This window comes from Palaemon carinicauda, chromosome 1 (assembly GCF_036898095.1).
Source record: "Palaemon carinicauda isolate YSFRI2023 chromosome 1, ASM3689809v2, whole genome shotgun sequence".
NCBI classification, from domain to species: domain Eukaryota; kingdom Metazoa; phylum Arthropoda; class Malacostraca; order Decapoda; family Palaemonidae; genus Palaemon; species Palaemon carinicauda.
The window spans coordinates 255,946,993-255,961,107 of record NC_090725.1 but is presented as its reverse complement, the minus strand read 5'-3'; the positions used below and the strand labels follow the sequence as shown (position 1 = coordinate 255,961,107).

Sequence of the window (14,115 nt, the reverse complement as noted above, 5' to 3'; positions counted from 1 at the left end):
CTTCTTGTATTTCTTAGTAGAATAAGGAACTTAAAATATGACATTCCTTCAAGGAAACCACTGAGCAGGAAAGCTTGTGACCGTTTCAAGTCCAATGTCCCACAAACACATGTGAAAGCTGTTTATGAAAAAAGCAGGATAAATATTTTAGCTATCCAATTTAATGAGTAAAATCTCTCTCTCTTTCTTTCCTCATAAAGCTAACATTGGGGCACCAACATCAAAGCAAAGACGTACCCTCAAACATAAATCCAGTTTTTTGCTGGATCTAAGAATGTTGACCTGGCTTTCTGCAGGCCATGGCAGATCTCAGCATAAACATAAAGTATAGAATCTGAATTAATGTCTGCTTTATAACAAAGTTTTGTTTTAACCGATCATACACTGCTTACAACTATTCACTCACTGCAAGCAAAAACAATTTATCACAAATATTAAACACCTGTTTGTTATCTGTCAATTATTGATCTTATCTCAACCTGCTTACTTCTATAAAATGATACTTTTATAATAGATGTAATTTATTCCTAGAGGCGTAAATTTACGCAAGACTCCTACGAGCATGGTTTGTAGGGTATCTATGACGAATGCATTGAACGCTGTGTATTTTCAGAATAAATAGTCAATATGTACAATGAAGACCTCTCATGGGCACGATTGCACAGTGAACTTAACAGCTACTGTATCAATTGATGAAATCCTAATCAAGAATTTTGGATGAGAAAAATCCCAAACAATTACTGACCCAGATTGCAATATCACCAATACCATATTGCCTCCTTTTGGAAATTCTCCGCGCGATACCATTTCAAACATGACAAAGTCTGGTATTCCAGACACTCTTAAGCAATTTTTTTTTGTATCTGTGTATAGATATTAATTACATCTTCAAATAGTTGCAACGGCGAAGGGCCATATACTGTACATATCTTCATTATATAAACCACAAGACTTTAATTATAAATCCTTTTCTCTTAATAAACATGAGAACTGACCAGCACTTAATACAGTGGCAAGAAAGTATTAGTCAGTCCCCTCCTATGAAATTTTCTTATTAAAAATATAAATGTAAATTAAATTTTCAGCCTTATGAAGATGAAGTACAAAGCGCTTTGGAAAACGGCACGTCAACATTACAAAGATAAAATACAAAGTTACAAAATCTTACATCTGTAGTAAAACAGTCTCCCCATATTGCTTATAATTCTAAAAACAGCATCTATATTACATCATCTTGATTATCATCTTCATCTCATCATCACCTAACCTAAAAAATGGCAATATCTGCAATTTGTGGTAACTGAAAGTGACTGATCTTTATCTGAGTCTAGGTGTTATAAGATACGACACGGCACCATTTAGCATTTAGTTCCAAGCTTTGACTAGAGGTATATGGTGCCTCAGCTGCCAAACAAGTAGAACAAGAGGCAAAGCAACATAGAGACGAAGGTGGTAAATCTAGTGTCTGGAAGAAGGGCATGTGCTTCACTGCTGTAGAAAGAGAGGATTGGACAATTGGGACACTGGTATGAGCCGCACACTTGACAAATATCCAGCGACACTGAAGACATGTCGAGCAGCTCGATTTCGTACAACTCTGGAAGAACAAACAGAACAACATGGAAATTTACAAATACGTCAATTGTAACCCTCAAAATGAGTTGCTTTATTTCTATTCACATCTATTTCAATCAGTACTATCATAGTTCAATACAAGTCGGCCCTTAACATTCGCAGAGGTTAGGTAATAGATATACCTGCAACGTTAAAAGATCGCAAAGGTGAGCTTCTTACTTTACTAACTTACCTTTAATATCTTCAGAAAAAAGAAACTCTTTGCGGCTCTCGAAAAACTTTATAATTGACACAACAGTAATAAATAAGATAGTTACAACTAGCACATTACACAATTACATTACTATCATAATTGGTACAGAAAATTTAAAGAAGTTAAAACTTCCATTATTTTATTTTACTTGCTACCGAAAATAATCAAATCTGCAAAATGTTGACCTGCGAATGGTAAGAGATAACTGATTGAAGTACTTAACTCCATGAATTTCATGTCTTTCAACATCCTTGGTATAAAGTTGGTAGTAATATTATAAATAGTAAAATACACATGACTTTAATATATAAATAAAACTTAAAAGAGGGTTTTAAAAATGAATGTGCATGAAGCAAGGAGAAGAATTAAGTAAAATTATTATGAAAATGAGACATTCCATGAAGCCACTCAACAATATTAAAGGTAGCACCTTAATAAATCAGTGAATCTCCTAAAATAATTAAAGTTTTCTCTCAGTCCTCGCCCATAACTTTATTTTTACATAACATTTACAATTTTTTTTTTTAGAGACCCGGATATGTCAAGTTACTGACTCACTGATCTATGTGGTATGTTTATATAAAGAACCGAATATACAAGATACACTAAAATAAAAAGGATTTTAGTGGCACATACAAGACAAATGACACACATTACTGTCCTGTTTTACTGGGCTCCACTTACTACCTTTTAGCCTTAAGCAATACTTGGTTCACTTCCTTGTTCCAGGGCATTATACTACGTTGTGATACACATAACACTGATTTCTAATATAAATATAATATAAATATACATACATACACACACATATATATATATGTGTATATATATATATATATATATATATATATATATATATATATATATATGATGTCTTCGAAAGCTACTATATTCAGGTTTGAGAATTCCCTAAAATATGTGGAACGTACTATTGAATTTTACACAATTCTTCATGATACGTATATGTTTAATTACTTTCTCATACATTTTATAATGGTGTAAAAAATATCCGTAAAGTCTAACAGGCGTATTGAAAAAAATACATTCCTTGGGTGGAAAATAAAAAAAAAAACACGTTAATTACCATGTTTTTGCAGTAAATACGTAAAAAACACTAAGAGCTAAAAATTCTGGACTAAGTATGGCAATGGGAAATCTTATTTCTCGGTTGAATAGACCTTTATTTTACAAACACGCAACCATCAACACCAACAAGACTGGCAGGAGGACTAATCAACATTTAACAACAAACAGTGAGATGTGGTATCAAAAGGAAAACGGCGTTCTATGACACCTGTAGTGTTCCTCAACTCAATATACTAATAATTATAGACGACATTCCTTTATTTAAGTAAAGATTATACGATGCAGGCAGATAAGCAAATGGTCTTTAGACGACAGGGAAGGTATCCAGCTCTTTGGATAAGGTAACTTTAAATAATCTCACGCAGTTAAAAGTACCACTGAGGGGAGGCAAGCCAGCCTCAACTTGGTGCCGGTCCCAAGCCCGGGTAAATGGGGAGGGTTGGCGGCAGGAAGGCATCCGGCCATGAAAAATTTGCCAAAACGAATATGGACAGTGAATATTATCAGAATAAAATTAATGCTAGATGGAGAAAGCTGGCCAGAAACGTCAACCCCACATAGAAGTGGGAAAAGAAGCAGACAAAGAAGTTATAAGTACCACAATGTTTTTGACGTTCAGATAGAACATAGCGTACTAAAAATTCTAGCTTAAAAGATCTAAAACATATAGTATTTTGGTGGAAATCGTCTGCCCAACAATATCTTGCTTTCTGGTGGTATTAGGTGAAGTTTTTACTTGTTTTTGACACCTACAAACTTGAAGATAAAGTCATATGACCATAAACCAAAGTTGAAGAAACCCTCCTTACATGGAAACGCAAATGATGATACAGCACATTTCCTACAACGTATAATTTGAGATTTAACTTTCGAATAATAGAAAATGGGTAATATTATTTTCATATAAAAATAAGTCATATCAGCTAACCATTTTGAAATACTAACCGAAACCTATTTATTTATTCTCTAATGGATCACGTTGTACATATATCGAATATGGATAAATCATTTCCGGCACAGTAAACCAAAACAAAAACACTTGAACCAATCACTATTAAAAGTTTTCCTTTTGACATTTAAAAGCCAGTGCCACACACATAAAACAAATTAGCCCAAAATTATATTCTTTAAATAAATTATTCAAACTGAATGAGGAAGGGATAATCATATAAATAACATAAACAATGAAAATTTGTGATTGCAAAGGGCTCTACAGTATTCAAACATGCGGGTAACAAGCAAAAATATATTCAAATGAAAGGATAAAAATTTGATCATGGGTGTGCTTCAAATGAAATGTAAATAAAACAAGAATGAATGCATTACATACCAGGTGAATAATACTCGTAAACTTTGACAGGAAGCACTTTCGTCAGGTTGGCTGCTGGGAACCAGCGCTCCACTGAAAATTCAACGCAGGTTTCCGTCGAAGGGAGCTGGAGGGAGAAACAAATGGTCAAGCATTTTATCTCTCTAATTAAGTGCAAAGCTTTCTGAGTGACTATCTACCGAATCATATGTTTTATTTTATGAAGAAGGAGAATGTGCAAATAATGAACGGATTCACAACAAAGACACGACAGTAGTGTTTGTTAAATTCCTTTTGTAACTTTTGAGTGAAGAATTAATGTTTTGTGATAATATGCCTCTCAACAATTAAAAATAACTTACCAATAATACACAGTATCGTGACTTCTTTAAACCTATCGTAGCCATACTCGTGATGTTATGTCATAGTATTATATTTCCGACATACATTTACCAAGCAGGCAAGGACATTGTATACACACACATACACACACAAACACACACACACACACACACACATATATATATATATATATATATATATATATATATATATATATATAATATATATATATCAACCTAGAGCTACTTATAAACTGTTTAACAGTACAATGCATCAAAATAAATACTAGCATCCTTAACCTTTTGTAGAATAGAATATGTTACACTAGCTTTCCATAAACAGCCACATGAACCAATTTAAGATACGTTTTATTCTCTGGTCATTAGGTGAAACATGGAGTAGCTGTTTTTGAATAAGTTGGTAAAAAGCCATTCACGGGATCTTTCTCCCAGAGCAGCACAAGACTCATCTTGGAAAAAGCTTTTCTAGCTTTACGGGAGACTTGCCCGCTTTACTTAAAGAGCATTATTCAGACAGGTTTTTATCTGATTAACAAATGTAGACTTTCAACATTTATTATTCAAGTACTTTTGTTTTTTACTGTGCAATAGGTGTTCGAAATCCCCTCACCCTTATTATACAAGATTACATTTATTTCCTCATAATTAAAATTACATCGTTTCTTTCCATATTTTTTTTTTTTTGTCACGATCGCTCATTTCATTCGTGTCTAAGAGATTTTTTTATCAATCACTGCTAGCCCTATTCTACACGCACAAATAAATACACACATAATGCAGATACATATGATATGTATGTATGTATGTATGTATGTATATATATATATATATATATATATATATATATATATATATATATATATATGTATATATATATATGTATAATATGTACTGTATAATGGTTACTGTACACACATGTACATATACATCTATATATACTGCATATAAACTACATACATGAATGACCAATCGTAAGACCTAAATGTCTTTACCGGTAATACTTAATAGAACACAAAAATAATTTCCTTACCTTTTCAAAGTAAAATTTCAATTTCCTTTCGAGGAAATCTGCTCTTCGTAAATGAGGAATTTCTTTAGAATCGACATATCGCTTCAGAGCTTCGGAAGAGGCCCCGTAGCCAGTGGGGACAGTAATCTCGAGAACAGAGACCCCGGAACTGTCACTCGTCTCCTTGAAGAGCCAGCGGGAGCACGAGATGAAAGTCAAGGCCGAACCATTGTGTCCGTGCCAAGTAGCTCGGGTCTTCAGGTGAAAAGCTGGTGTAGGGGCGGAGACCAAGAGGCTTGGGTCAGCTATGTGATACTTGGAAGTCAGTTGAAGGACGGCCGCCCCTCGGCCTTTGCCTTGCACCCTCACGCTGTCCCACCACGCGTTTACCTGCAGAAAGAAAACTTCGAAGTTAATGTTGAAAGCGAGGATTGGAAATCGGTAATAACTTCTTAAGGGTTTACTTAAGACCTAAGATTCTTAATAACAATTACAAGCATCGAGAATATTGATGGCATAAATATCATAAAATCAAATGATTGAACGTAATTTTGAATTCCATATTTTGCAAAGTATTTTCTTACTTGTCGTACAACCATCTTCGTATTTAATGGAAAACATACACAAGAACACATGTCACCTATACCCTGGCTACGTTGTATAAAATCATTGTTGAAGTAATAATAACTCTATTCCGCTTTAAGAAGAATTTAACTTGGTCATAGAAAGCCCCTAAATGGAAAGAACCTCAATTCACTTACAGATAAATATAATATATTGAAATATCGGAAATGAAGGTTTCGGAGTACAAGTAAGAGAGACTGGTCATGAGCAACTGAACACTATTAGAAAATTTTACAGCCCCTAACAACTCGCAGAAACACTGATGGTGAAAATTTGGAAGTTATGGGAATGTGCTCCTGTTCGTATTGGAAGCACAGGGTACGGCATTGTGTAAATACGAAAAACGGGAAAATGGTGGTGTCAGCAATGAAGCATAAGTTACAACGCAATGGTCAGGAGAAACTGGGCATTAAGGCTTAATTTAATTAGATTTATGGATATTTGTTTATTTTAACTAATATAAAAAGTTTTTAAACCGACCAAACTTTAAACGGGGAAAAAAAAATAACGCAAATAAGTCGATGAGTAAGTCTGGTACATTTGTGTACATCAATAATCAGTACATTATGCACATGAGCTCTTTTTATCAATTCAACTGAACACAAAGTAAATAATCCTTCACAATTTATTGTTATAACAGATCAAAAAGACGGTGGAGAGGGTAATATACCAAGAACTTACTCCTTTCATCCTTAACACAGCATATTCATTTTCATAATGTTCCATTCAGTTTTCTTTCACGATCCTCTGTGAAGCGTATTGAACTGCATTATATACAGGAGAGAAATATATGAGCACAAATGCAAAATTACTTAGAGTTAAAAGAAAAATCTGAATGCATTACTGCGTGACTATGCTTCACTTAATTATCAGCATTCAATCAATGTGCAACTTTATGACCATATTTTTCTCCGGTGTTTTTATTCTTTTTAAACAATAAAATGCCGAGCATTACGAAGTATGAAAATATCCTGTTCCAAAATAACGCATTGATTCTAGACCCAAAGAAAAAAATAACATTGGTAAATGACAGAAACTTCGGGAAAGCACAAAATTCCGGCCGCAATTTCATTATAAAAAACAAAATGAAAAATTATAATAAATGCTGAATGGCAGCCAGCCTCCATGGGGGTTCCCCTCCCAACAAAGAATGAGCGCTGAATCCGTTAATGTTTGGTTTTTTAGATGTATTGTTTTTTTTTTTATTTCGCTTTTAATTGTTCGTCTAAAAGGTTTTAAGCTGAACATTTTACAAATCATGTGCATTTCATATTTCAAAAGCGTGGTTGCTCACTGGAATTAAGATCTCTATAGTTGTAATACCGAGTAAATCTATATTCTTAAAAATATCTGTTAACGTTTATACTTACATACATAGGTACACCACCTACACGCACTTATATATACGTATATATATATAAATATATAATATATATATATATATATATATATATATATATATATATATATATATATATATATATATATATATATATATGTGTGTGTGTGTGTGTGTGTGTGTGTGTGTGTGTGTGTGTGTTCGAGAACATATATCTCTTCAACATAAGGTCGTTCCCCTAAGGAGATGGATCCTACGAAGAAATAACGATCACTGCCACGCACACACACTCATATCAACGAGTCATCAATGAACGCCATGCGCAGATAACTTTAGCAACACTGGCCTCTTCCTACATCTACACATAATGTATATACAGTAAATATATATATATATATATATATATATATTATACATACACACATATATATACATATATATATATATATATATATATATATATATATATACATATATATATATATATATATATATATATATATATATATATATATATATATATATATAGCCATAAAGTCATGAACTTGCACAGTGTTTTATCGAATGGAATATACAGAATGCATTTGGAATCAAAGGAGTAAGAATTATTACTAGCTACGTTACAAGCCTAGATGAAAAGGCAGAATGCTGTAAGACCAAGGGCTCCAACTGGGAGAATAAGGAAATAAGGAAACAAAAATAGTGTGCCTGGGTGTACCCTGCAGAAGGGAACTCTAACCCGAGACAGTGGAAGACCATGTACAGGGGTTATGGCACTACCAAGACTTAGAGAACAATGGTTTGATTTCGGGGTGTCCTTTGCCTATAAAAGATACTTATCAAAGCTAAAGAATTTCTTCTACCCTTACCAAGAGGAAAGTAGTAGTTAAGCCGTTTAGCGAAGATTTTTTTTTCTTTTTTTTTTTGGTAATCTCAGTGTTGTCAGGCTATGGCACTACACAAGACTAAAGAACAATGGTTTGATTATAGAGTGACTTTCTTCCAGTAATGCTGCTTACCATATCTATAGTCTCTTCTACCCTTGCCAAGTGGAAAGTAATCTCTTAAGTGAAGAAGAATTTTTCGGTTATCTTAGTGTTGTTAGGTGTATGAGGGAAAGAGGAGCATGTGTAAAGAATAAGCCAGACTATTCGGTGTATATGTAGGCAAAGGAAAAATGTGCCTTAACCAGAGAGGGATCTAATATAGTACTGCCTGGCCAGTCAAGGGACTGGTTTCTTGGCAAATCTACCACCTTTACAAGGATATATATACATACACATATAATTTATACAAACATATATATATATATATATATATATATATATATATATATATATATATATATAAACATATATATATATATATTATATATATGATTGTATATATATATATATATATATATATATATATATATATATATATGTATATATATATATATATATATATATATATATTTCATAAAATAGTAATGAATTAAATTTAATATATCGAGATATCATCGAATAAAAATATCACAATAAATACTCATGAAAAATTACGTGACTAAACAAGGAATGACTGAGCTTTCCCTTGGAATTGTACCATTTTGCTTTTCTGTTCAGGATTACAGTTGGCTAATAATAATGATAATAACAGAAATTAAAAATCTATTTCTTTTCATAGCTGAGTAAAACACAACCCAATATACTAACATTTTTATGTTGATACTGTTCTTAAAATATCTTATTTTAATTGTCAGTTTTTTCTCTTGCAGTTTATTAGTTTCCCTATTTCCTTTTCTCACAGGACTATTTTTCCCTGTTGTAGCCTTTGGGCTTATAGCATCGTGCTTTTCCTACTAGGGTTGTAGCTTAGCTTCTTATAATAATAATAATAATAATAATAACAATAATAATAATAATAATAATAATAATAATAATAATAATTTGGAGAAAAGAGTAAGTCACCGTAAGTCACCCCTTTGACCGCTTCAAATGGGAAAAAAAAAATAAATAAAAATAAAAACGCGTCACTGTAAGAAAAATAAACAGGAAATGAAATAAAAAGAACATATACTTACAGACTGTTTCTGAAGATGCAGCATGTTATCAGGTGCGATGTGGAAAGTCCTGGCTCTGGTGTGATCGTGCAAAGGTTCCACCGTGATGGTCAGCTGAGTGTCCCTCTCCCGCTTCTCGTGATGGGAGTACTCGTACAGAGCTTCCCAGGCTGCAAGTGTATCCTGTAAGGTGGTATATTACACGGTTTATTTACCTTTCTATATAGAAGGAGTGTATAATGTGTGTTATTCTGTTCCTTAGGCGAATGGTTATATTTATGAAAAGGATGGGGAAATATGTTTGAAATGGTATATGGATTATAAAATAGATTATACTGCCATGTCAGTAACAAAGCAGGAAATACTTTAGAGATATGTGATACATGAATAAAGGTAATGGAATGGGTGATAATTTCAATTGGTTTCTGAAATAGGTGATACTTGAATAAAGGTAATGGAATAGATGATATTCTTAAAAGGTTTCTGAAATAGGTGATATCTGAATAAAGCCAATAGAATGGGCGAGATTTTCAAATGTCTTCTGAAATAGGGGATATCTGAATAAAGGCAATAAAATTGGTGATATTTTAAAATAGGTTCTGAAATAGGTGATACCTGAATAAAGGTAATGGAATTGTTGATAATTTCAAATGGTTTCGAAATAGGTGAGTGTTTAATAAATGTAATGAAATGAATGATATTTTCACATGATCTCTGAAATATGTGATACCCGAATGAAGATAATGAAATGTGTGATATTTTCCGCCTGGTTTCTGAAATATTTAATAAATAAATACAATTAATAAAATTGGTGATATAAAATTTTATATAAAAGAAAATTTAATGGGTAACATTTGAACATGGATTACAATGCATTTCCATGGGGGTGTGGATAAGAATAATACTTTTCAAAGACAATAAAATATATTGTATTTTCCCTAAGATAGTAGAGTGATATCTTAGGAACAATATGTTTACTATACACAACGTAAATATATCTAAACCCATTTATTACACAGAAAGAACTATTATGGGTAATACTTTGAAAAGAAAACTTTTTGTTATCATTTCTAGAGAAAATGAGTATTAAGATTATTAATGGAAATAAAGAGCCTTGAATATCGTTTGTAAATGACTTGCGCTTTACTAATTTATTGTGGTATTAGGCAGTTTAAAATATGCAAAGTGAATTATATGAGTTCCGAACTCAACCAAGATAAGTTATGGTGAAAAATTGTAGATTCAAGTTAAGTACTTCAATTACACCACCTTTTAACTGAAAATTAAGAGCCTCTTCATTAAAAATATGCAAGTTACTAACAATGCTAGCAACTTTTTTGTTTACTAACCTGGGTTGAAATCCATCCTCCGTCATGAGCTCTCTGGGAATGTAACCACCTCACAATACTTGGGGTCAACACTTCCCCGCGAGCAGAATACAAGCGGAGGGCGTAAGCTGTAGCAGCTACGTTCCCAGCGTCGTGTCGGTGGGGCCGACGGGGCTGCAGGTGAGGCCTTTGGGATTCCACTCGATACGAAGGCGGCGGAACAAAGTCTTCTCCAAGATAGACGTAATTAACTGGAAAAGAAGAAACAAGAATTAAATTGGTCTCGTTAAATTGGAAACAAAGTACATAAACCATATGTTCCTTCATTTCCCTGCATAAAAAACGATGGTTTTTCTAAACGCTCCTCAACATAAATGATTGCATGGGAATTTGGCGACACATGCCCACCCTCAAAATAATTTTCCCCCAGCGACAGAATAATGCAGCGTGGTCATTCAGTGTAATTCGCTAAGCCTCATCAGGGACACGGTGGCGGATAAAGCTCTTGAAAGTGTAAGATCGATTTATGAAACCTGCAAAGAGGTCTACCGTTTTCCCTTAAAATAGTCTTATATGAAGTGAATAGTTTTCCCTCTGATCTCTAACCACTTTTCAGATGCAAAACTTTCTACCTCGACATCCCGATACTATCTGTCTCTGAAATTCATCATCAAGAACATTTTTAGGAATTCCTTCGTATCATTTTTTTATAGCTTTCAGGGTGGATAATGTTAGCCCTTTTTGTCCCATGAACCATGAAATACTTCAAGTGGAAGTTATTTCATCAAATTTATTATCTCAATTCTGCCTTTGAGAGACACGAATTGTAAACTTAAACCTACTGAATAAAAGTAATTAAATATCACAGAATACGGATTAGCTACACTATTAATGAAAGACGAGAATTCTCTCTCTCTCTCTCTCTCTCTCTCTCTCTCTCTCTCTCTCTCTCTCTCTCTCTCTCTCTCTCTCTCCATTGTAATTTCGGGTCATTACAGAGTAGGTGGAATATGCGTCTCTGTTTCTTTGTTGCCTAACAGGGAAATACCATGGTCACATCTACAGCTTTCATTAGTTTTGTATTCGACAATACTTTGTGTTACCTTTCCTTTCCAAGCATTATCTTCCTTGTCAGTACTAAGCATCCAACGATTCTTTTAAGATACTTTACCTACATAATTGATGCTAACAATAAATCAGGATGCATACGATTCGTTCCTTTAGTGCTGGAATATTGTTCTCCTTTTTGGATATCATTGGCATTTAAAATAATCATAATCTAGAAATAAACTCCACGATGAGGTTGTTTTCCTTGGTGCAGCAATGGTAATGATTTTGACACGTCCGAATACTTCCAGTAAGTTTATCATCCATAATCTTATTACAACAGAAACTTCTGTTTTTTGTCTTAGGTTCCTGCGCTTTTATGCTACTCTTTTTTTTTCTAATGAAGAGAGTCGATGATAACATGCCTACCGTATGAGGTCTTTTCTAGAAAAAGTCGATTAGCAAGTTGATTGTATTTTTATTTTACTTCATATTTGTGACCATTAGAGATGATGAAATTATGATCCATGTGTGAGCCAGAGACTCTTGACTTCCTCCAGTTTCATTAAGCCAACGATATCACTGTTAATTACCTTTCAATCCCCTTCAGAGTCAAATCTAGTAATTGGTTTTCTTTCTGCCCTTTCCAATATACCATCCAAATGTAAATGAAGAGTTACCGAGGGTAAATTTTATCATTTAATTTCCATAAATTATTATATTGTCGTTAAGACTACTCTCAAAACTTGACAAATCTCATCAAAGATACCGAGAAACAGTTTGAAATTTTTGACGTAGAATTTGGTGCAGACTTATGAGTTCCTCCTTTATTTATACCAGATAGCTCTTTCACTCGCTGTCTAAAAGAAAAGGTAATCCTTTTGGCTGATGTGTTTGACAGTAAGCAGTCAAGAAAAATTTGGTTTGCCTCATTTCTGTTTTCCTGAGGCTAAACTAACTAGTTTGCTTTTCGGTCCTGTAAAATTAAAACAATATTGATGGGCCATGATACTTATGGGGGTGTAGGCCAGCATGGTATTATTATTATTATTATTATTATTTCTCTTTTTTTAAGACTTAATTTCTTAACTCCTAAATTGGCTGCTATATTCTGAAAGTTAGCAAGAAGAGGTTCTTTCTGTACTTTTGGGAAAATTACTAATGTTATTCCATTAGGTAAATGGGTTTCGGTAAATGTGTTTCGGGTAGCTCCATCCCTGCTGATTAATGCCCAATTTCCATAACTCCCATATCATCTAAAGTTTTTGAAGGTCTGGCAAAACGTGTAAATAGGCATGCTGAAGGTTCCTAGTTTACAATTTGGCTTTTGCAAAGGACTTGGAGCATGTGATGCAATTCTTACAATCTCCAATGCTTTACAGATATCCCTTGACTGAGGTCAGGAATTTCGTATGGTTAGCCTTGATTTTAGTGCTGTCTTTAACTGTGTTAATTACGAGGCCTTTATTTTCAAACTCAAACAGCTCGGAGTAGGTAAGTCTTTCCTTAGTATGATTATTGAATTTTTAAGTAATAGCTTGCAAAGGGAAGTTGTTGATGGGCACCATCGTGAGTATATGAATATAATTTCTGTTGTTCTTAAGGAGAGTATTCTTGGTCCATTACTCTTTTTTATAATATACACACGTGATATGTACATAGAAAACAAGCCCGTTGCATATGGAGATGATGCTATTCTCTTTGCATCAATTCCATCTCTTGAATGTAGATCTGGGATTACTGATCTGTTAATGGGGATCTAGCTAAAATTAATCTAGGTACATACTATGGGGTATGAAGTTGAAACCTAACAAAACTTAAAATATGGTTGATTGTAGGTAGGATGAGGACAGTGGCTCCTCAACATCCATATCTCTACCTTGATAATGACTTTAACTCTATACGACTCTTAAAATTTTAAGGTGTGATTCTTGATAGGAAATTTACTTCTTAGAAACACATTCTTCCTGTTTCTTCTTCAATGGCACAAAAAATTGACTTATTGAGAAAGGTTTTTTGAAGATTTTCGGTGATCAATCTATTCTGAAGAAAATTTTTTCGTTCATTCTGCCTTATTTGAAGTACTGTTTTCTTGTCTGGTCTTCAGGTGGTGACTCTCATCTTAACTTGTCAGACAAATTC

The 14,115-nt window shown here is 33.4% G+C and overlaps 1 protein-coding gene across 4 annotated transcripts in view; it reads right to left on the bottom strand.

The window, feature by feature from the left end:
• Window positions 1-320: 320 nt before the first annotated feature.
• The window catches only part of LOC137655277 (CD109 antigen-like), a 1,052,697-nt gene continuing 1,038,902 nt past the window's right edge, over window positions 321-14,115 (bottom strand). For all 4 annotated transcript variants that reach the window (XM_068389166.1, XM_068389176.1, XM_068389172.1 and 1 more), the window contains 5 exons: window positions 10,948-11,177; window positions 9,620-9,781; window positions 5,616-5,984; window positions 4,245-4,350; window positions 321-1,597 (listed from right to left, as the gene is read on the bottom strand). In XM_068389166.1, the coding sequence (XP_068245267.1) occupies window positions 1,401-1,597; window positions 4,245-4,350; window positions 5,616-5,984; window positions 9,620-9,781; window positions 10,948-11,177 (1,064 nt within the window). In that variant the 3' untranslated portion in view covers window positions 321-1,400. The remainder of the gene's footprint in view (window positions 1,598-4,244; window positions 4,351-5,615; window positions 5,985-9,619; window positions 9,782-10,947; window positions 11,178-14,115) is intronic.